This window comes from Ceratocystis lukuohia (assembly GCF_044167205.1).
Source record: "Ceratocystis lukuohia strain C4212 chromosome Unknown Supercontig1_pilon, whole genome shotgun sequence".
Lineage (NCBI taxonomy): Eukaryota > Fungi > Ascomycota > Sordariomycetes > Microascales > Ceratocystidaceae > Ceratocystis > Ceratocystis lukuohia.
Genome location: NW_027263520.1, coordinates 3574169 through 3595053, shown reverse-complemented (window position 1 = coordinate 3595053; position 20885 = coordinate 3574169). Strand labels below are relative to the sequence as shown.

The 20885-nt window shown below is 49.0% G+C and overlaps 6 protein-coding genes across 6 annotated transcripts; 3 read left to right on the top strand and 3 right to left on the bottom strand.

Moving 5' to 3' along the window:
• Positions 1 to 1271: 1271 nt before the first annotated feature.
• HOO65_010907 (uncharacterized protein) lies at positions 1272 to 2144 on the top strand (the record flags this gene model as incomplete). The annotated part of the gene is made up of 1 exon (XM_070999830.1): positions 1272 to 2144. One exon carries the CDS (start codon positions 1272 to 1274, stop codon positions 2142 to 2144), a length of 873 nt encoding a protein of 290 aa, XP_070862729.1.
• A 1577-nt stretch (positions 2145 to 3721) lies between these two features.
• Positions 3722 to 5010, top strand: HOO65_010906 (Chorismate synthase; the record flags this gene model as incomplete). Its single annotated transcript, XM_071005884.1, has 2 exons — positions 3722 to 3756; positions 3849 to 5010. The coding sequence occupies 2 exons, from the start codon at positions 3722 to 3724 to the stop codon at positions 5008 to 5010; spliced, it is 1197 nt and encodes a 398-aa protein (XP_070862728.1).
• Positions 5011 to 5613: 603 nt separating this feature from the next.
• On the bottom strand, positions 5614 to 8874 carry HOO65_010905 (uncharacterized protein; the record flags this gene model as incomplete). The annotated part of the gene is made up of 1 exon (XM_070999829.1): positions 5614 to 8874. One exon carries the CDS (start codon positions 8872 to 8874, stop codon positions 5614 to 5616), a length of 3261 nt encoding a protein of 1086 aa, XP_070862727.1.
• Positions 8875 to 11316: 2442 nt separating this feature from the next.
• Positions 11317 to 12720, bottom strand: HOO65_010904 (Mitochondrial phosphate carrier protein; the record flags this gene model as incomplete). Its single annotated transcript, XM_071005827.1, has 3 exons — positions 11317 to 11841; positions 11928 to 12207; positions 12611 to 12720. The coding sequence occupies 3 exons, from the start codon at positions 12718 to 12720 to the stop codon at positions 11317 to 11319; spliced, it is 915 nt and encodes a 304-aa protein (XP_070862726.1).
• Positions 12721 to 13627: 907 nt separating this feature from the next.
• Positions 13628 to 15146, bottom strand: HOO65_010903 (BTB/POZ domain-containing protein; the record flags this gene model as incomplete). Its single annotated transcript, XM_071005777.1, has 4 exons — positions 13628 to 13804; positions 13866 to 14635; positions 14703 to 14909; positions 14990 to 15146. 4 exons carry the CDS (start codon positions 15144 to 15146, stop codon positions 13628 to 13630), a joined length of 1311 nt encoding a protein of 436 aa, XP_070862725.1.
• A 935-nt stretch (positions 15147 to 16081) lies between these two features.
• HOO65_010902 (Xanthine dehydrogenase) lies at positions 16082 to 20612 on the top strand (the record flags this gene model as incomplete). Its single annotated transcript, XM_071005272.1, has 3 exons — positions 16082 to 16266; positions 16358 to 18556; positions 18860 to 20612. 3 exons carry the CDS (start codon positions 16082 to 16084, stop codon positions 20610 to 20612), a joined length of 4137 nt encoding a protein of 1378 aa, XP_070862724.1.
• Between the last annotated feature and the right edge of the window lie 273 nt (positions 20613 to 20885).

Sequence of the window (20885 nt, the reverse complement as noted above, 5' to 3'; positions counted from 1 at the left end):
GCATAGCAAGCAAGTCTGTTTTATTGCATGTAAAGGCGGTGCTACAGTTACAAGATAGGCGCCGCTCAAAGCTGAGATTCTTGGGGACTCCCTCCATACATGGGACAGTGCATCACGAAAAGAAAGCCGAGAATATTGAAAAAAAAAATACTAAAAAGCACCAAAAAAAGTTTGGGAAATAAAAAATAGTAAAAATAAAAATAAATGCCTTCAAAATCAAAACGCTTCGTCCATCACCTTCTACACAAAAAAAGTTTCCTTGAGCTTCCATTTTTGTTGCCATTTTAGCCATTTTAACTGTTTATATCCCAGCTTTGGCCTGCACATGGCTCGGGCTTGATACCTTTTTTTTGGCATCTTGGGTATGGGATTATGACATGTAAAGGTAACAATTGAAGAAAGACTGATAATCAAGTCCTTGTTGCCCCTCTCCCCTAAGGCGTTCCTCATTGTCTATCTACCTTTTGTTGCTCTTATTTTTTTCTCCTGCGCAGGAAGGGCTGTTATTCTCCCATTCTCGCCCGGCTTCCCCCAGCTCTCTTTCTCCTGCTTCCCTTTACGTGTTTTTACGTCGTTTATTGCTGCTCCTTATTGGATTGTCACATGCTTGGACTGTTGTGCGTTGTTTCTGGCTGGTCATCTGGGGAATTGTTCCTGTTCTTTAGGTAGTCAGTCCGTCCTCTTGCGTTTGCTCATCTTGCCTCTGCAACTAGCGTGCTGCCCCCCGTTGATGTCTTTCAGATAAGATATAAGAGAACACCTGATTCGTCCTGCTCTTCAACACCTCCTTTCCCTCTTTCCCTCTTTTTCCTTTTTCCTTTGATCTTCTTGAATCTTCAGTCTTTCCTTCTTTGTACTCTCCTGACTCATACCCCTCACTATGCTTGCTCTTGGGCTGCCGTTCCGGTTAAGGCCTGGCTTTCTGGCCCTCGCCTTGTTTGTGTCTGGATCCTTTGCAGCACAAGCATTATCTTCCGAGCCGCTGGATAATACTGTCATGTGTGTTTACCCTATGAGTGGCCACTATGGTGTTCTCAACCGGTGTTTGTTTTATACCTGCTTGTTAATTGCCGTGGTAGGGTGGAAGCTGAGCTGGATTGTCTTGGCTGCGTCGACATGGGTGTTTCTGTAAGTCGAATGAGTGTTTCTTTCCTTTCCTTTGTTTGTACTGTTTAGACACGATAAGCTAACAGTGTCCTCACCCGCCCTTCTGCTTTGCTTGACTCAGAATCAGCGCCATTTCTGCGGTCCATATCTGGGCCCTCGTCACTATGGGCTCTAATCCGGATGTTGTCGACCTCGACATTCTCGCTGCGTGGATTATCATCGTGGCCAGCTTGATGATGTGGAACGGCATGTTGACATTCTCACGTATGCTCAAGAACCGCCGGGCCCGACCGATTATCACCGTGTGGGCTCTCTTTCTTCTTCCCGCACCCATAGCCTATCTAGCTGGCGGGCCCAAGGCTCTGCGAAAGATCCACGCCTATTCCAAAGCCGTTGAGGTTGCCTGCTACAACCCCAAGGGAGTGCTGTTGACGTCTCCTGCACAGCTATGGCGCAATGACTCGTCGTGGAACTGCACATACAACTGCTTTTCAGCAGAGCCTTCGCTGTTCCGCGACGCTAATGAGGTGGTGGTCATACCAGCCAACATAGCTTCTTTTTTGCCCAAGTACGTAATTGCCGGCTGCTTCATTGCCCTTGCCGCTGCACTGTTTGGCTTCTATGCCATCATGGTTGGCCACCAGTCTGCCGGCAGGTACTTTTTTGACAGCTCGTCTGCGCCGCTAAGCAAGTTTCGCTCGCCAAAGGATCCGCTCGCAGCGGAAAATTCGCCAGTGATCCCGGGTACGATCCCGCCCGAGAGGCGTCAACAGAAGAAGACGGGAGTGGCAGTGTCAGATATCACGAGCAAAGTGGCAACAACGATCCCGCTTTCCATCGCTATGGTGCTATTAACAGTGCCATTGGTGGTGTTTACCGAGTTGGCATTCCACGGGTACAAAGGATCGACGCCTCTGCCGGCCCATGATATGCTGCGGGGCGTTGGCCAGTGGTATGCGTGGGTAGCCTTTGCAATGGTGATCATTGTAAGCTCCTTTACGCCCATCATGGATTACATGGACAAGTATTGGTTCTGAGGTGGAGTCTTATGTAGGAGGTTGTTGACGAAAAATATGGGAGGTGGTATATGGCGTTAGTGTGGGATTGTTTGGGCCAGAAAGAGGTATAGTATCACGTGGCATTTTCGCTTGCATTATTGATAGAGCAAATCTGGGGTTTGAACAAATTCGACGGCGTTTGGGTTGGCTTTGTGTGATGTCGTGAAGCATGAGTAGTATGTGAGTTATGCCTGAGTAAGGGCTTATAGTGTTGCATGGAGGCTGGAGGCGTAGCATAAAATGCGCCCTATGGGATGAATTGTGGCCCAGGGAGTTAGTTGGCTTGATATTTTTACAAGCAACGTACTATACAACGCATGACTCTCTCCTTTCCTACGGTGAACGGAAGAGCAAGGACGAGGCAGGGGAGTGTGTGCCAAGAGCACAAAGTTAGAGAGAACAAAGATGAGAGGGGTGCGAGGAGGGGGGAAGAACAATCATCCGCTCCAACACGATGGCCAAGGTTCTTTGTCGATCGGGTTGCCAGCTCATCACTGTAAGTTGCAAATGCTCGACACATATGAGTGACTAATTTCAGGGTGGGAGACAACACCAGGCGTTTTATGTTTCTCCTTTTGCTTGGCTTCGCCAGAGGGTTGAATAGGCCGCGGATAATTGGTGCTTTTTTATTTTTATTTTTTTTTATTTTTCCTCAACTGGAGACATAAAAGTGCGTCCTTGGCGGGGCCTTCTCACCGAGCCAGGCTAGGAAAAAGCCGATTTAGCGAGTTCGGCCCTCTCAGTAAAGGTTATTTCCTATTGGACGAACATTATTTGTCCTGTTTGCTTTGGGTGACTCCCACTCAGAGCATGAGGTGCTGATACGGGGTTAAGACTAGCAACTTCTTATTCGAGTGGTTCTTTCCGCGTAGACTTTTTGTCCGCAAGTCTCGATGCGGGCGTTAAACTTGAATCAAGTTGTTGCATTTTTTTTTTCTCCCTTTTGGCCTGTTTGCTATTCATGCTCTAATCCTGTAGTGCACATGACCTGATTTTGGATACATTTACAGCGGATCCCAGCATCGTGGTACGGTCAAAAAAGCCTGCCAAGAGCAAGAGAAAAAAGACAGGGAATAACAGGGGCGGTATTTAACTTGTAACCTGTGTGACTCAACCTAGGAATGACCAAAAAGAAATTGGAGAGGCCCACAGCCGACCGACCGATCTTTGCATCAAAAGTAAAAAAAAAAAGAAGAGTCAGAGACGAATAGCATGTTAATGGCCTTCCAGCAGCCAAAGCAGAAAGTGCTCCAAGCTAATGCGACGGCACTGTTGCCGCAGGATACATAGTATATTTCGCTCTGTCTAATTTAAGATATACGTTGTTTTCAGAAGGCGCATTGCTGTAATGTGAAAATATAAAAGCTAGCAATTGCCTTGTTCTTTAGATGGTCTGGAGAAAGCTTTTTCCCTAATTTTTTAATTCTTTTTTTTTTAGTCTTTTTTTTTTTTTTCATCTTTTCTCCAAACGCTTTTTTCTTCCTTCCCCACCAACTTTCTTTCCACTTAACAACCACCACCAACAATATAATTTAAAAGCACACCAAATTACCACAATGTCTACTTTCGGCTCTGTCTTTAAAGTCACCACGTATGTTTTCCTTCTTCCCCTTTTGGTTTGCTTGCCTAGGCGCCCTGATCGTGTTGAATCGTAGCTGACATTCGGCCTATCCCGTCTCATAGCTTTGGTGAGTCGCACGGCAAGGCCGTCGGCTGCATCATTGACAACCCGCCGCCTGGCCTTTCCCTAACCGAAGCTGACATCCAGCCTCAGCTGACTCGCCGGAGACCCGGCCAGAGTTCGATTACAACACCGCGCAATGAAAAGGACCGTGTGACGATTCTGTCGGGCTGCGAGTTCGGCCGCACTCTAGGCACTCCCATTGCTCTGAGCGTTAACAATGAAGACCAGCGGCCCCGTGATTACGGAAACCAGACTATGGACAAGTACCCCCGGCCCTCGCATGCTGATTTCACGTACCTGGAAAAATACAGCATCAAGGCATCGTCAGGAGGCGGCCGGAGTAGTGCGCGTGAGACTATTGCGCGCGTGGCTGCCGGTGCGGTGGCTGAAAAGTTCCTCAAGGAGTCGTACGGCATTGAGATTGTCGGCTTCACATCGTCTGTCGGTCCTGTCGAGCTGATTGAGGAGACGCCCGAGTTCCCTAGCCGCAGCTCTAATCCTAAGCTACTTAACCTGGTCAACACCATCACGCGTGAGCAGGTAGACAAGTTCCTGCCCGTGCGCTGCCCTGACGTCGAGGGCACTCGCAACATGGAGGACTACATCTCGCAACTCCGCGACTCACAAAACTCCACCGGTGGCACTGTCACTTGCGTTATCCGCAACGTGCCCACGGGTCTTGGTGAGCCGGCCTTTGATAAGCTGGAGGCCAAGCTGGCTCATGCTATGCTGAGCATCCCCGCCTGCAAGGCCTTCGAGATTGGCTCGGGATTTGCCGGTTGCCGCATGGTTGGCTCTGAGCACAATGACGTGTTCGTCAAGGATGAGAACCCGGCCCCAAGTCCTGAGGGCGCCAATGCCCTGCCGCGCCCGGCATTGACCACCAAGACTAACCACTCGGGCGGCATCCAGGGCGGCATCTCTAACGGCGCACCCATCTTCTTCCGTGTTGGCTTCAAGCCTGCTGCTACCATCAGCATCGACCAGACTACCGCCACCTACGACGGCACCTCTGAAGGTGTGCTGGCCGCCAAGGGCCGTCATGATCCCTGCGTTGTGCCCCGTGCTATCCCAATTGTCGAGGGCATGGCTGCGTTGGTTATCATGGACATGCTGTGCATACAGCAAGCCCGCCACTCCATGAAGAACCTGAAGGTGTAAAGCAAAAGTCTAGAGAGGTGCAAAAAGAAAACAGGGGGCGCCGTAAAAATAAAGAAGGAAAAAAGATACTTGAATGAATTGATATAGCGCTAGAACAGAGTAGCTGAGAGACCAGGGGGGGGGGGGTGAAGGCCCAGCCATCACTGAAGAGCTGAAAAGGCCAGGGACACAAGCATGTAATTTTTCGGTAATGTTTTTGTTTTTTGGGATAAATAAATAAACGAAGAGATGAACCAAGGCCCGAGTAGAAGAACGAAAACACATGCAGATAGAAACAAGTCTGGTTGTACTAGACCAGGCAGAGCACACTCAGCGCTTATCATGAAAGGGGTGGTGGTATTTAGCAAAAGTAGGTTATCTACAAACAATATAGATGGAGAGCAAAGTAAGGGCAAGAGACATTGTGTTCATCTCACCAGCGTTCTCTCATACATTATCCACATTCCGTCATTAAGCGCACAGGAAAAAAGAACAAGACAGGCAAGCAAACAACCAAAAATAAAACGAGATGGGGAGAAGCGAGGAAGGGGGAGGGGGATAAAAACGCAGGGGGGCTATGGTGCGAAACAGACAAGATATATGGTGGAAGCCCGAGGCCCCAAATCAAAGCTCCTCATGTGCGACTTCTTCCTCGGTGGACATGGTACCATCAATCATGTCTTCGCCTTGAATAACAGCATCAGCCTCGTCAGAAAAAAGAGTAGACTCTTCTTCCTTTTCCTCGGGGGAGGCTCTATCCTCTCCAGAACTAGTCTGAACTTCGAACTCCAAAGTATTGGAATCAGTTTCGTCATCAACAACATCAGCCATAGCGTCCATTGAAATATCGTGTTCTTGGTTTTCATGTTCGGCCTCAGAAACGTTTGAGGGAAAATACAGGTCTTCTTCCTCTGTCTTGGGCTCATATTCATCAATCCCATCGATATTATCAGCAAAATTAGAGTTTGCTTCCGTCTCCAACTCCACACTTTCACCGGCAAGGGCCTCAGTGGAAATAACAGAGTCTTCGGCGGCAATAGCTTCATCAATGAAATCTTGGACATCAACGGGGGCTTCATATTCAGCATCGACAGCCAAGGGTTCCCCAGGAGAAGCAATCGGCGATTCGTCTTGGGCCTGGATGTCATCGTATTGATAGTACTGTTGCTCATGTTCAACATGAGGGTAATCATACTGGGCATTCTCGTAATGCTGCTGCTGCTGCTGCTGTTCATACTGGGTTTGTTGTTGAGTGGGCTGCTCATTCTGAGCTGAGCCATACTCGGGCTGTGCGTACTGCTGGTCCTGTGCTGACACTTCTCTGTACCCCACAGCTTGTTGTTGAGCTTGAGCCTGATACTCGACCTGCTGAGGGACATGCTGCTGTTGCTGTTGATAATATTGCACAGGCGGCACATTCTGGTGTTGCATTTGTGGCTGTTGTTGCTGAGCGGGGGCGGGTGGTTGAGTATCGGCATAAGGCGCGGCAGCATACGCCTGGCTCCTTCCTGGGAAATGATCATGGTGCATAGCATGCATATAATTCTGTTGCTGTCCTCCGCGTACGGCCAGCAACAAAGCCAAGAAACTAAGGACACCAATAACGATGTTTTTGCGATCGCGAATGAGCACACGCAGGGCCTCCATCAATAGCTCCGGAAAGGTGTCAGGAATAGTGCGTTGTAAAGGTGATTGTGGGCCTGGTGATGTTGCAAGGGGCACGCTAGCTGACGGGGATGGAGGGGGATGACTTGATGACGACTCATTGTGAGGAGTGCTCTGCGTAAACTGACCGGACGAGCGGCTTTGGTCGGAAGGACAAGGAGGAGCCTCGATAGGGATGGCAGGCGGTGGTGATGTCAGGGCCTTAGGCTGGGCGCGCATAACCTCTTCTCGGTGTCTTTCTAGCTCGCGCTCAATCTCTCGTCGTTCACGCTCCTCATTAAGACGTCTTGTTTTGTCGTCAATTTTTGCCACGATTCCACGCGAGGCAGCTTCGGCCTCTTTCTTTTCCTGTAGCATTTTAGATGCTGTCTCTTCAGCGCGCCGCTGCTGTTCAGCAGCAAGTTCAGCAAGCTCAATGTGCAGAGAACTGTCAACAATCGGCTCAATCTCAACATCGATACGCTCCATTTCTCGCCAGCACGCTTTCCAGGCGCCAGCTCGCATGAGACCGTTGCTAGCATACACCTTGACGCGAAAAATCTTTCCGGGCCCTAGGGCATCAACCTTGATTTCATGCCGACACGTAGCGCACCAATGGCGGGTAGAAGTGATGCGGCGTCTCTGAATCTCATAAGATGTAAAGCTGTCGTCATCTTCTGTCTCTTCATCATCAGAAAGCGACATGACATTTGCAGGGCCCAAATAGTGGCCACACTCAAGAATTCGGGCTCTTCTACGAAGAGGCAACTCCATGGCCTCTAGGACTCTCTCCTCCAACACCTCGTAATCATTTTGCGGATGGGGGAGCAAGACACCTCGCTCCAACACGGTGTCGCCAATACGATCTTGAAGAATAATCCATGCGTCACGCAAATTCTTTATAGGCTCTGAAAGCATGGAATTTCCCTCGGCTGCATATGCCGCCGCCTCCTCCAAGACAGGGGCCCAGGACCACTGCAAAGGCAACATGGTTACGTGCAGCAAAACAAGCGGTGCCTGGTCGGGCTGGGGACGAAAGCGAGTAGGGGTTCTCCCCTTGGGGGAATAGTGAACAGGCATTGCAGGGCTTCCCAGTCTGGTGACGACAGACTTTGGGCCACTATTCTTGCTAGAGCGTGACGAGCCAGCCGTGGGGGACATGTAGGCTTGGCGCGAATTAGAGCCTGACCGAAAATGACTACATAGACTGTCTTTGCTAGAGAGAGTTGAGTCATCATCGTCTGTTTCCGAGATAAGGCTCTGTGAAAAGTCTGATACGTGGGTTGGACGAGCAGCCTGTGGCATGCGACTATCCTCGTGCATGTAAACCGAGGAAGCATCAACGCTTGGTGCCTCTTCGACGACCGCTTTTCGCGCCATGCCACTGTCGTACGAGCCAAGAGAGCTGCGTAAGCTGTGGTCACTAAAAACGTCGTCGTGGTCGTCCTCTTCTTCCTCTTCTTCCTGTAGTGGCGATGAGGAGTCTTGTCTAGGGCGGGGAGTTGATGTATCCTGGTCGATGTGAGAATCGGTGATATCGTAGTGTGATTGTGGCTGCAGCCGTGAACGGTCCGTCTCCGCGTTGTATGATTGGTCTATAGAGTGATTGAGTAATGAGCAGTCTTCCTGGACAACACTTTCCACCAATAGAGAAGGCTCGGCAGTGTCTTGACTGTCGTCGTGATCGCAATGGTCGGCGGTGGAGATGCCGTGGGATAATCCCGATGTCTCAACCTGGCTGTCGTCTGCGTAGCGATTATCTTGTTGAGCCTGTGCAGCCTCAAGTTGGCTATCACTGCCGCGACTGTCGTCCATGTGGCTGCTTTGATCAAGGTGATGATTATAAGGCGTGGTATCAGCAGCGAGGTCGTTCTTGTAACGACTCTCTTCAAATCTAGTTGACTCTGGCTCTGTCTCTTCGGCGATTTCGTCAAGTTCGCTCCAGCGTGGCTCGTCAGGGTCTGAATAAATTATTTGCGATGACTCGCCTACTTGCGAGTGTTCAGAGTCAAGTTCTTCATGCTCCAGAGGGTGGCCCCAAGCGATAGTGCTAGCTGGGATATCACGAGTCTCGTGACCTGGTGTGGGTGCAGGTTCTGTCAATATTGCAGGCGCTGGGGCAGAGGGAGACACTTCGGCGTCCTGATCCTGCTGGCTATTGTTGGAGCTGAGACACGATTCGTCGCGATGGATCACAAAGGGCTTGTTCAAGTTTTTCTTGGTCTTTTTGCGCGGCGGCATCTAGGAGAACAGAGCGTAAGCGGGAGACAAGACCGTGACCAGGCCAGCACTGGGTTATTATAGCAAGACCTGACTGGCTAAGTGACTAGGGAGTGCCGGAGTGATAGACAACGTAGTAGAAGAATCAGAGGGTAATTAGAGCCGGCTTCAACTCAAAATCCCGAAATGCAAATGGAATGAGTGTTGACAGCGGAAGATTGGAATGCTGCCTTACCTTCAAAGTTCTGATTTACTTCTGACAAGGAGGCGGGGATAGCAACTTACTATTAAAATTATAGAGACAAAGAGCCCACTGGAACGAACAAGAGGAAGAGAGGAAACTCCGAAAGCCCAGCCCAGCACGAGACAACAAAGGGAAATGAAGCAGAGGAAATAAAAGGGGAGAAAACAAGGGACGCGCTCGGGGTTTAACGAGTAACGCTGAACAAAAAAAATAAAATCAGCTGGAAAAGAAAAAAAAAATGATATATGATGGCTGTTATGGTGTACGTAAGCACAGTGAGGCCAGAGAACAAAGTATCGTGAACTATGAGGAAGCGGGAGAAACAAAATATGCATTCACCCAATTTGTAATAGTAGCAAAATAGGTCATTGCCTGACTTAAGTGAGAATTTGTTTTCTGCAAGAGCCTCTGCCCCCAGTCTCTTCCTTTGCTCTTCTTTCGTATGTCTTTGCTTGGTATGCGAGACTCTACCCTTGGCTCTGCAGGCTCTTTCCTCCTTCAAAGCAAAAAAGCGGTCTCATTAAATCCCCAAGCTTTACATTGCATTGTTTACTTGGTTGCCGCGACAAATCTTAGAAGGAGCCACCTATTGCCAGCTGTCTCAAAGGGTCTTTTCACAGCCCGCAAGTGTGGACAGCTGTATCTATGGTGAGCTCAGAAACCTAACTTAATCTCGATCACATTCACCATCCTTGACTTCACAAGGAGCAGAAGAACAAGACAGGCAATTCTAATGGCCGACCCCCTGAGACTCCACGTTACAGTCTTGACACATCAAAAAATCATTTCACTTCCTGGATGACAATATCGCAGTTTTCCATTGTTTGTAACACACCACTCTGGTCTCCCCCCAGCGCTAAAGTTGGGCTGGGGTTGCAAAGAGCACCTTATCTTTGGGACATTAAATTATTGTATAAGATAAATAACTTGAACTTGGCTTGATTTAACGTCTAGAAACAAAAAAAAAAATTGAATTTGAATTTGAATTTATTTAACGTCTACTGGAATCACTAAGATCAAACGACGCCGGATTGATTACCGGACAGAATTAACCCTCTGCAGGGCTGACCACAGGTTTTGGGCGAGAGAAGCTCGTTTGCTCCCAAGCAAGCTTGTTACTCGTCTTCCACCTGTAGTCGTCAGAAACAAAAAAGAAAAAAAAAAAAAAAAAAGAGTTGAGTTGAGTTGAATTTATTTAACGTCTACGGGAATCACTAAGATCAAACGACGCCGGATTGGTTACCGGACAGAATTAACCCTCTGCAGGGCTGACCACAGGTTTTGGGCGAGAGAAGCTCGTATGCTCCCAAGCAAGCTTGTTACTCGTCTTCCACCTGTAGTCGTCAGAAACAAAAAGAAAAAAAAAAAAAAAAAAAAAAAAAGAAATTGGCGCCAAACGCTCAATCTATAACCCTTGTCTGCTGACCCTAAAATCGCCAAAAGCTCAATTCCTCAATAGTGTAGTGGTGATCATACCTGCTTGTCACGCAGGTGACCTGGGTTCGATTCCCAGTTGGGGAGCGTAGTAAAAGCATCTGGTTGTACCATTTGCCTTTCCTTTTTTGTATTTCCCACTTTCACGATACTCTCTTACCCTTCATATTATCAGAAGCTCTGAAAAACAACTAGATCAAACAGAAATTTGGACAAGAATGTTCCCCACTACACCGATGTCATAGTTTTTAACCCCCACGCTAATACTCAGCCTCAAACCAACCGGCCATCTGCTTCTCCTCCCTTGTCCCCATCGTCAAAGCTGGCCCTGGAACATTCTTCATGTGTTCTATCTACTTCATTGCAAGGTAAACTTGTCCAAGTGAGTGCCTGCTCTCCCCACACTTTTGTTGTGATGATTAGGCCAGCCTGGGCCTCCTCTCTCCCTCAGATTTCCGTCTCATTCCTGTAGAGTGCTAGGGCGTGCAATGTTGTGTCTTTGTATAAACGTTAGCCATGCTCAACGCCAATCAATGAGATGGACTTCACCAAACCTCGGGAGACTAGACTTTTAAAAAACACTGCACAGCTAGTAGTATCGTTCTAAAGACATAAAAATATAAGTAAGAAAATATTGATAAATTGTCAATTTTGACACCAATGTTGTACACGTTTCTGTCTATCTGTGGATATCATCGTATTATAACATCTGCGCCGTCCCTAGTAGGGTATTTCACATCATCTTCGCTCTCCCCAAACAAAAAGCTCAGTGTAGAGGGTATTGCTTATTTGGAGATTTCAACACCAGCAGTAGCACCCAGGGCCTTCTTGACATCACCGTAGATAGCGAACTGGAAGGCGGTCAGGGTACCGACCATGAACAGACGGGCACCGATACCAGTGAAAGAGCCCTTGATGCCCAGTTCCTTTCCAATCTTGATCAAACGGGTAGTAGTGCCCTCGCCGGGAGCACCCTTAGTCTTGTTGATCTTAGACAGCATGGTGTCAGCGGGCTGCGAAATGATGGCGGCAGCAAAACCAGCAACCAGACCAGAGCCCAGGTTGACCAGGGTCTGAGCGCCGTTAGACAGGTCCTCCTTGGGGAACTTGCGGAAGGCGGCCTCGGCAACCTTCTCGTAGACGACGAACTTGGCGACGGTGTAAGGGACCTGCTTCAGAAGAATGGGCCCAAAGCCGGCGTATAGAGCACCGACACCCTCGTTCTTGACGATCTTGGTGAAACCGCTGATCAGACCAGAGGCGTAGGTGGGCTCAGAGACTAGACGGATACGAGTAGCCTCGAGGGGGCACTATTTCAAAGGCAAAAAAACAGGTTAGTAGTCAGGCATCATCAGCGCCAAAGCCGCTAGGAGGGTGGAAGCATCTTAAGACTTACCAGAGCAATATCAGCGAAGAACTCGGCCGAGGCGGACGAGGCAATGTAGATAGCACCACGGTTCTGGACGGCGGTCTCATAGCCGAGGAAGTCAATCCACTTCTGCTTGAACAGCTCGTAACCACCGAACTTGAAGGCACCCTGCATGAAGTAACCGGCAAAGGTAGGGCCAACACCGGTCAACAGAGCACCGGCACCATCCTTCTGGATGATCTGACGGAAGCCGCCAACGAGACCCTTGTTGTAGGTAGCGGGGTCAAGCTGGATGCGAGTCTTGACGCTATATGGAAGAAAAGGGCCTTTGTTAGCATGATACTGTCAATTGCGATGGTGAGTGAGATTGCACTATCGCCCGTCTCGTCGAGTTTGATGACTATAGGGTGAATTCAAGGCTATCGTTGGCAATAGAAACTTTTTTGGTAGTTCATTAATACCAGGCGTTAGTCTAGAGACAAAGGCGTTTTACCGCTTTAGTGGTTCTCATGACAAAACACTCCTGGATACTTTATAGCCGCGTATATTATCGAATCGAATCGGAACCGACGATTGTGCATGAGCCGGATAGGAATTGAAACAGTACATTGACAGGCGATAGTGTGAGAACAGCGGGCGAATATGGATTTCCAACGAGCCAATTGGCTCCGTATATACTAGATCAAATGCTAGATTATGGGAATTCTTACACATCGACGGGAGTGAGGGCACCGTGGGTGATGGAGCAGCAGACGGCACCGGCCAGGGCGAAACGGGAGTACAGGGCAAGGCCCGTGGGCTTCTCGGTAGTGGCAGACATTTTTTCGGCAACACTTTTTTATAATAGAAAAGGAAAAAAAAAAAGAAACACACACGCAACAACAAACAACAAAAAGAGCGGAGATGCGGGAGGAACAAGATCTTGTGCAAAGAAAAGACAAATGAAATAAGATTAGAGGAAGTGTGGGAAAACTTCGACTTTCTTAGAGGCCTGGAAAAAAAGGCACCCAGTTTTTTTTCTTTCCCTTTTGGAAGGCGTCTTGTTCCTTCCTAGAATACATGCTCTTGCCCCAGCAATCACTAACTAGTGACAGTACTCCTTTCCTTTTTATTTTGCCGAAAGTTTTTTTTTTTTTAAAAAAAAAAATTGCCTGCTAGAACCCGTAACCCGCCTGCTATGGGCTCTTCTTCGGTTTCTTTTGGGGCCAGTCTACACACAAACATAACGTCTTCACTTGGCAGCAGAGCCGCAGCATGGTCTGTGATTGGATCTCGGAGAGACTCGGGTGGGGGGCCGCCTACACTCAAATCAGGGATGGGGTTTCCATGTAGGATTTCAGTGGTGTGCTACTCGCTATTGACTAGCTGCCACTGGTCCGGCACCTAGTGGTGAGAATTTTGAAGCCACACACCAACATCATAGCACTTTAAGGGGAACATGTGGTTTTCAAGGGCAGCGGACAGCGGTCAACGGAATTCCAAGAACCCGAAATCCTGCCAATGTTTAGTGTTCAGCATGCCTTGAAATGACGGAGACTTCGGGAAGTACGAGGTCTAGGTGATTAGGATATCTTGTCTTGCTCAGTTCATGCAACGCCTTTAGCTGACTGAAAACATGATTGAATGGCCATGCATTTAGGGATTCTCCCCTTACAAAAACCCTCGTTCCTTGTTGCGACTCATCTCATTGGATGTCGCATCAATCTTGACACCCACCATCACACACTCTACAGGCCTTGCTGGGTTCTGAGAGCTTTGTATCCTGAGCCGCCATTGCCCTTTCTTGACAATCCACTCTTCTGTGTCTTCAGAGCCAACCCCATAGCTTTGTCTTGTCCTTTGTCTCTTCCGTGACGGGCCGCTGTCAGGTGTTTCCATTGTATTGTCATTCCGATCATTACTTTCTAATACGTGATTTTCCCCATTCAGAGTAATTGATGTCTCTGACGTCAGTTCTACACGTACCAATTCATCGGAAAAGGCCTTGATGCTTGGTAGTGATGTACCCTCGGTTGATGAAGTTATGTGTACCTCCCCTACTCCCCCGTCAAGGATATGTGGTGGCAATTTCATTTTCCCGGCTAGGATAGAGAGCAGCTTGCCAACTTTAGCATTCGCAATGCCGTAGAATTGGGCGCGAACGTCGCCGTTGGGTTCAAAGCGTAGTCGGGTCTGCTCAGATCCAATCTCGACAACCAGTTCCATGGATTCCTTGTCTACCAGTGGCCGCGCGTAATTGGCCCAGGTTGTATGGACATTTTGGTTCATATCCGCCGTGTTGCGGGCTACCGAAAGACCACTTTTCAGGATATCCTCAAGCCTGACTACAATCTCCATCTTTTGTCTTCGAAGGTTGAAGGTAATAGAGTGTGGTATGAGTTTCTGCTCTAGGCCTTTAAAGTTGAAATAACGCACATCGCGTAGCAGAGCCCCACGATGCTGTTCATTTCGAATCTCGAGGGGGTACCCTCTTAAAAGCTTTAGAATATCTTCGAAAACATCGGCGCTACGGTGCGGTACAGACGGAGGAAGAATCGAAGGTGGACGCAGCAAGCCTACCCGCTCCAGGCCAGGGAATATTTCCTCTGGTTTGGAGAAGAACATTGCGAACCCGAGCGAGAAGTAGTTGGGCGAGTTTTCGGGACTGGTGAACAGTTCACGGGGTATGTTGAACTCCCGGCCGCCAAGAGAAATGAATATGGATTCATCATTGAGCTGTGATATCAGTTTTGGTACTACATGTATCTCACCACGGTTAACGTCTATGCGACCTGCGAGAGTATACAGCACGGAGAAACATACGCTTGTAAAATTGCGCGTCGGCAAAGAGGCGCACAAAGTGCATGCCGTCGCGTGGATGTATATGGTAGCCTTGGAGGTGTAGCGCAATATCACTAAACGTATCAGGGTCGCGGTCGATGTATAGCGTTGGGATCGTAGAAAAGTCGAGGTTTTGCTCTCCAGCTTCCTGGATCTTGCATTTGAACCATTGCGAAAAGTATGAGGGCGCTGTACAGACATTAAATATAGGTTAGCATGAACAGAAGTAACGGCGCATATACCCCCCTTCCCCCCCTAAATAAACACACCATCAGAAGAAATCGATGCGCCCGAGAGCTTGAATAATCTAGTGCCAATCTGGATAGGAAATACCCGTTCGTGAGGAAGGTAAGGCGGGATTTTCGCTATGGAAGCATCAATAATAGGGACTAGAGACGCCTCTCTAGAGCTTGTTTTGTCGCACATAGTACAGGTTTATTAGACAATTAAACACCAACACAACTGAAGTTTTCGCAAAGTCTTGTGTTCATCAATGATGAGGGAAAGTAGATGATGGGCAAGCTGCGATGCTTATGTCCAAAGTTCTCTTCGAAGCTTATTTTCCATAGAAGGAGTTGGTAGGGTTATCGAGAAAGCTTTACTCACGTGATGAGATTTCCGGCCTCCTTGAGCACTCTTATCATATCACCGTGTAACACTGATAAGCCTCCCTGATAAGAAACAATGGTACTTCTCCGTCGGCTTTCCGTCAGCTACTCTAGCGGAGCTACTGGAACAACAACCCCCCCACTTTCAGCAGGCCTAATTGCTCAAGTTTTCTGCTGCCAAATGACCCAAGACAAAACGCTCAGGCACCCGTAGACGGGGATGTTAGCCGGCCAACGGCGGGGAAGACTGAAATTCTAAGACGCAGTAGATTAGTTTAGAAACGGCTTAGACTAATTGTCTCTTTTTGGTAGCTGATGATATACCAAATATCCAGTCAGAGGAGGCCTGTTGGCAATGGGTAAGCCAAGGAAGGACTAAAGGGGGGAAAACTGCTACTGTGGGGTACTTGGGCATTGTAGAGCTAACAACTAATGGATCCCCCTGTAAGCACTGACGTTGGGCTCTATTGAAAGCTGCTATTAGGGAGGCAAGTGGGTGGGAGGCCTTCTATAAGAACAGGGCACGAACTGCACATGCAGACAGTCAACTTTAAATACAGCTGTCGTTTTGACATTGACAACTTCCCACTTGCATACAACAACAACAGCAACGTTCTGTGCTTGCAGTGTGCTATTTTTTTGCTCATCCCTGGTCTTTTGCTTATCAGGTTCCCCTACAGAATTACTGGCTCATATATGCGATATTATCCTTGCCAATACCTACCTACTTCTATTCACGTCCTCGCCTTCACGATGTCCCCTAGTGCTGTGGTCTCGGAGACTGCAGCTGCAGACAAAACCGCCCTTTCATTTACCACACAATTCGACGATACCCTCAGATTCTATCTCAACGGCACGCGAGTAGTTGTGGATGATGTGGATCCAGAAACTACCCTTCTCGAATACCTGCGAGGTATTGGGCTGACTGGTACTAAGCTGTAAGCTATTTCTTTGCATCACATACTTTCGTGATATGTATCTAGGGGCCTATACGCTCCAGTTGGCACACGCTCACGCTTATCTCAATAGTGGCTGTGGTGAGGGGGGCTGTGGTGCTTGCACTGTAGTAGTCAGTCAACACAACCCTACCACCGGCAAAATCTACCACGCCAGTGTAAATGCCTGTCTTGCACCTCTCGTCAGCGTTGATGGAAAACACGTCATCACCGTTGAAGGTATCGGAAATGTCAAACGACCACATCCCGTCCAAGAGCGTATTGGAAAACTTAATGGTAGCCAGTGTGGGTTTTGCACGCCAGGCATTGTCATGAGTCTCTACGCACTTTTGCGAAACAACGACGCCCCTACATCCCATGATTTGGAGGAAGCATTTGACGGAAATCTGTGTAGATGTACGGGATATAGGCCAATCCTTGATGCTGCCCAGTCATTCAGCATTACCGCTGGTGCTTCGTCCTGTGGCAAGGCCACCGAAAACGGGGGTTCCGGATGTTGTATGGAACAAGAGTCGGGAAATGGCAATGGCTGTTGCAAAAGCAAGCTTGATAGCCAGCCAATCAAGCGATTTACCCCCCCGGGCTTTATCGAATACAAGCCCGACACAGAGCTGATCTACCCGCCATCCTTAAAGAAGCATGTAATGCGCCCTTTGATGTTTGGAAACACGAGGAAGAAGTGGCTGCGGCCTGTCACTCTCTCGCAGCTGCTGGAAATCAAAGCAGCCATTCCAAATGCCAAGATTATTGGCGGCAGCTCAGAGACACAAATCGAAATCAAATTCAAGGCAGTCCAGTACCCTATCTCGGTATACGTGGGCGACATCCCCGAGATGCGGTTATTTACCTTCAACGACGACCATATCGAGATTGGCGCCAATGTATCTTTGACAGATCTTGAATACTTGTGTCTTGACGCTGTCAAGCACTACGGGCCGGAAAGGGGCCAAGTTTTCGCTGCTATGAATAACCAACTCAAGTACTTTGCTGGTCGTCAAATCCGCAATGTAGGAACACCGGCGGGAAACCTGGTTACTGCTTCGCCAATCTCAGACTTGAACCCTGTCCTGTGGGCTGCTGGAGCTACTCTTGTAGCACAGTCCATGACCAAGACAACAGACCTCCCTATGGGCCAATTCTTTACAGGGTATCGCCGCACAGCACTTCCCTCAGATGCAGTGCTCACAAAAATTCGAATTCCTATTACAAAGCCCAAAAACGAATTCTTTCGTGCATACAAGCAGGCTAAGCGCAAGGACGACGACATTGCTATTGTCACGACCGCATTTAGACTGGCTCTAGACTCTGCTGGGATTGTCACTGAGTGCAGCATGGTGTACGGAGGATTGGCTGCTACGACCGTTGCGGCCAAGAAGACAGAGTCCTTTTTAACAGGAAGAAAGCTTTCAGAGCTTGAGACGCTAGAGGGGGCCATGGGCTCGCTTGGATTAGAGTTCGACTTGCCTTTTAGTGTTCCTGGAGGCATGGCTTCATACCGCCGGTCTCTTGCAGTGTCGCTGTTTTACCGATACTATCACGACATACTTACTACTCTGGGCGTCAAAGAGGAGCATGTTGACAAAGAAGCTGTACCAGAGATCACACGTGAGATTATGACGTCATCCCAAGACCATAGCGTCGCTGCAGCGTACGAGCGCGAAACGTTTGGTCAGAGCAAAAACCATGTTGCAGCACTGAATCAGGTATCTGGAACAGCAACATATATTGATGATATCCCACCACAGCGCAATGAGCTATATGGATGCTTTGTCATGTCGACCAAAGCCCATGCTAAGATTCTCTCCGTCGATTGGGTGCCGGCTCTTGATATGCCCGGTGTGGTTGACTACATTGACAAGGACGATCTCCCTTCAGCACAGGCGAACAAGTTTGGACCACCAGCATTTGATGAGGTGATTTTTGCCGAAGACAAGGTCTACACAGTTGGCCAGTCTATTGGCATGATTATCGCTACGTCAGCCAATCGCGCCGCCGAAGCTGCTCGCAAGGTTAAGGTAGAGTACGAGGAGCTTCCCGCCATCATGACCATGGAGGAGGCTATCCAGGCTGGTAGTTTCCACTCGGCACAAAAGTCTATTGTCAAGGGAGATGTGCAAAAAGCCTTTGAGACATGCGACCATGTCTTTGAAGGTACAGCCCGCATGGGCGGCCAGGAGCACTTTTATCTGGAAACCCAAGCAGCAGCTGTGGTACCCAAGCCAGAGAATGGCGAAGTCGAGGTGTACTCAAGCACACAGAATGCAAATGAAACGTAAGTACTCCTTTCTTTGGTTTGTTTGTACAATTTGACGTTCTCCCCCTCCCTCTTCCCCGCAATCCTCCTTGAGATATGATGTCATCAAATCTTCAAAAACTCACCCAAGACCCGCCCGGTTAGCTCAATCGGTAGAGCGTGAGACTCTTAATCTCAAGGTTGCGGGTTCGACCCCCGCATTGGGCTCAATTCCCAATGCTCCAGTTCAACTGGGCCATTCGAACCAACAACGGGTTTTCTTCTTTTGTTCCAGCTCTCTTTTTTTTTCCCCGTTGCCCTAACCTGTCTCTTCCTTTCTAGGCAAGTATTTATTGCCCAGGCGCTCGGCGTCCAAGTCAACAAAGTATTGGTTCGTGTTAAGCGTCTTGGAGGTGGCTTTGGTGGAAAAGAAACACGTGCTGTGCCTCTGGCATGTGCTTGTGCCGTTGCGGCCCGCAAAACCGGACGGCCAGTTAGGTACATGCTCACTCGCGAGGAAGACATTGTATGGTCTGGTCAACGCCATCCCTTTTTGGGCAAGTGGAAAATTGGTGTCAATAAGGACGGCATGATCAAAGCTCTAGATGTTGACCTGTACAACAATGGTGGCTGGTCTACGGACTTGAGCCAGGCTGTTTTGGAGCGTGGCATGTCGCACGTCGACGGTTGCTATCAGATCCCTAATGTTGCTGTGCGTGGCCTGATTTGCAAGACCAACACCGTGTCTAACACCGCCTTCCGAGGCTTTGGTGGGCCTCAGGGCATGTTTGTCTGCGAAAGCATGATGGATGAGGTTGCTGATCTACTCGGCATTTCGGCTGAGTCCTTTCGGGAGAGGAACTTCCTGAAACCAGGAGATACCACACACTTTAACCAGGCCGTGACGGATTGGCATGTGCCTTTGATGTACAAGCAAGTGCTAGAAGAGGCACAGTATGCTGAGCGCCGCCAGGCTATTGTTGAGTTCAATAAGATGAACAAATGGAAGCAGCGAGGTTTGGCCATCATTCCTACGAAGTTTGGCATCAGTTTCACAGCCTTGTTCCTCAACCAGGCTGGAGCACTAGTGCACATTTACCACGATGGGTCAATTCTAGTGGCCCATGGTGGTGTAGAAATGGGGCAGGGTCTGCATACCAAGATGACGCAGATTGCGGCTGATGCGCTCAATGTCCCTTTGGAAAGCATCTTTATTGCCGAGACTTCCACAAACACCGTGGCTAATGCATCCGCAACTGCTGCCTCGGCATCTTCTGATCTGAATGGCTTTGCCATCTATAATGCCTGCCAGCAACTGAATGAGCGGCTTGCTCCATACCGCGAAAAGCTCGGCCCTGAAGCCACTATGGAAAAGCTTGCGCATGCCGCCTACTTTGATCGAGTGAACCTCTCGGCCCAAGGGTTTTACAAGACTCCTGAAATCGGTTATGAATGGGGTACCAACCGTGGAAAAATGTTCTTTTACTTTACACAGGGCGTAACGGCAGCTGAAGTTGAGGTTGACACTCTCACTGGTTCCTGGACATGTCTCCGCGCTGACATCAAGATGGATGTGGGACAAAGCATCAATCCTGCTATTGACTACGGCCAGATTGAGGGTGCCTTTGTTCAAGGAATGGGACTCTTCACCATGGAGGAATCACTATGGCTCCGTGGTGGACCTATGAAAGGTGCGCTTTTTACTCGCGGACCTGGCGCATACAAGATCCCGGGCTTCCGCGATGTACCACAGGTATTCAACGTGCGGCTTCTCAAGGATGTGGAGTGGAAAGAATTGCGCACGATCCAGCGGTCACGTGGTGTGGGTGAGCCGCCGCTGTTCATGGGGAGTGCCGTATTTTTCGCGATCCGCGATGCGCTGAAGGCAGCACGATCCAAGTATGGAGTTGAGGCAGCCTCAGTTAAGAGTGCAGGGGGTGTGAGGCAGACAGAAGACGGTGCATATGCGGGACTTTTGCACTTGGAGAGCCCGGCGACAACAGAGAGAATTCGGTTGGCGTGCGAGGATCCGATCATGCGAGCGACAAAGGTGACGCCAAAGGATGGTGAGCAAAGCTTCTTTGTGTATATTTAGATGCAGTTGAGAGAAGGGCAATAGACTAGCGCTTGGTGTGCAAGCTACGCGTTATTAACAACGACACACATTGAATCGAAGCTTTGCTACTTTTCCTGTCCTAAAATCGGGATGCTATGAAAGTGAGCTTGGATGTCTACAGATATGTAACCCTTAACCCAGTCATCCGTGCAACCCTAGAGACGGAAGAACGGCGAAGACCCCCAATTTATCGGGCCTTCTCCACAGAAAATTGTAGAACCATTCTGACAGCGCCCTTTGCTTTTTTGTGTG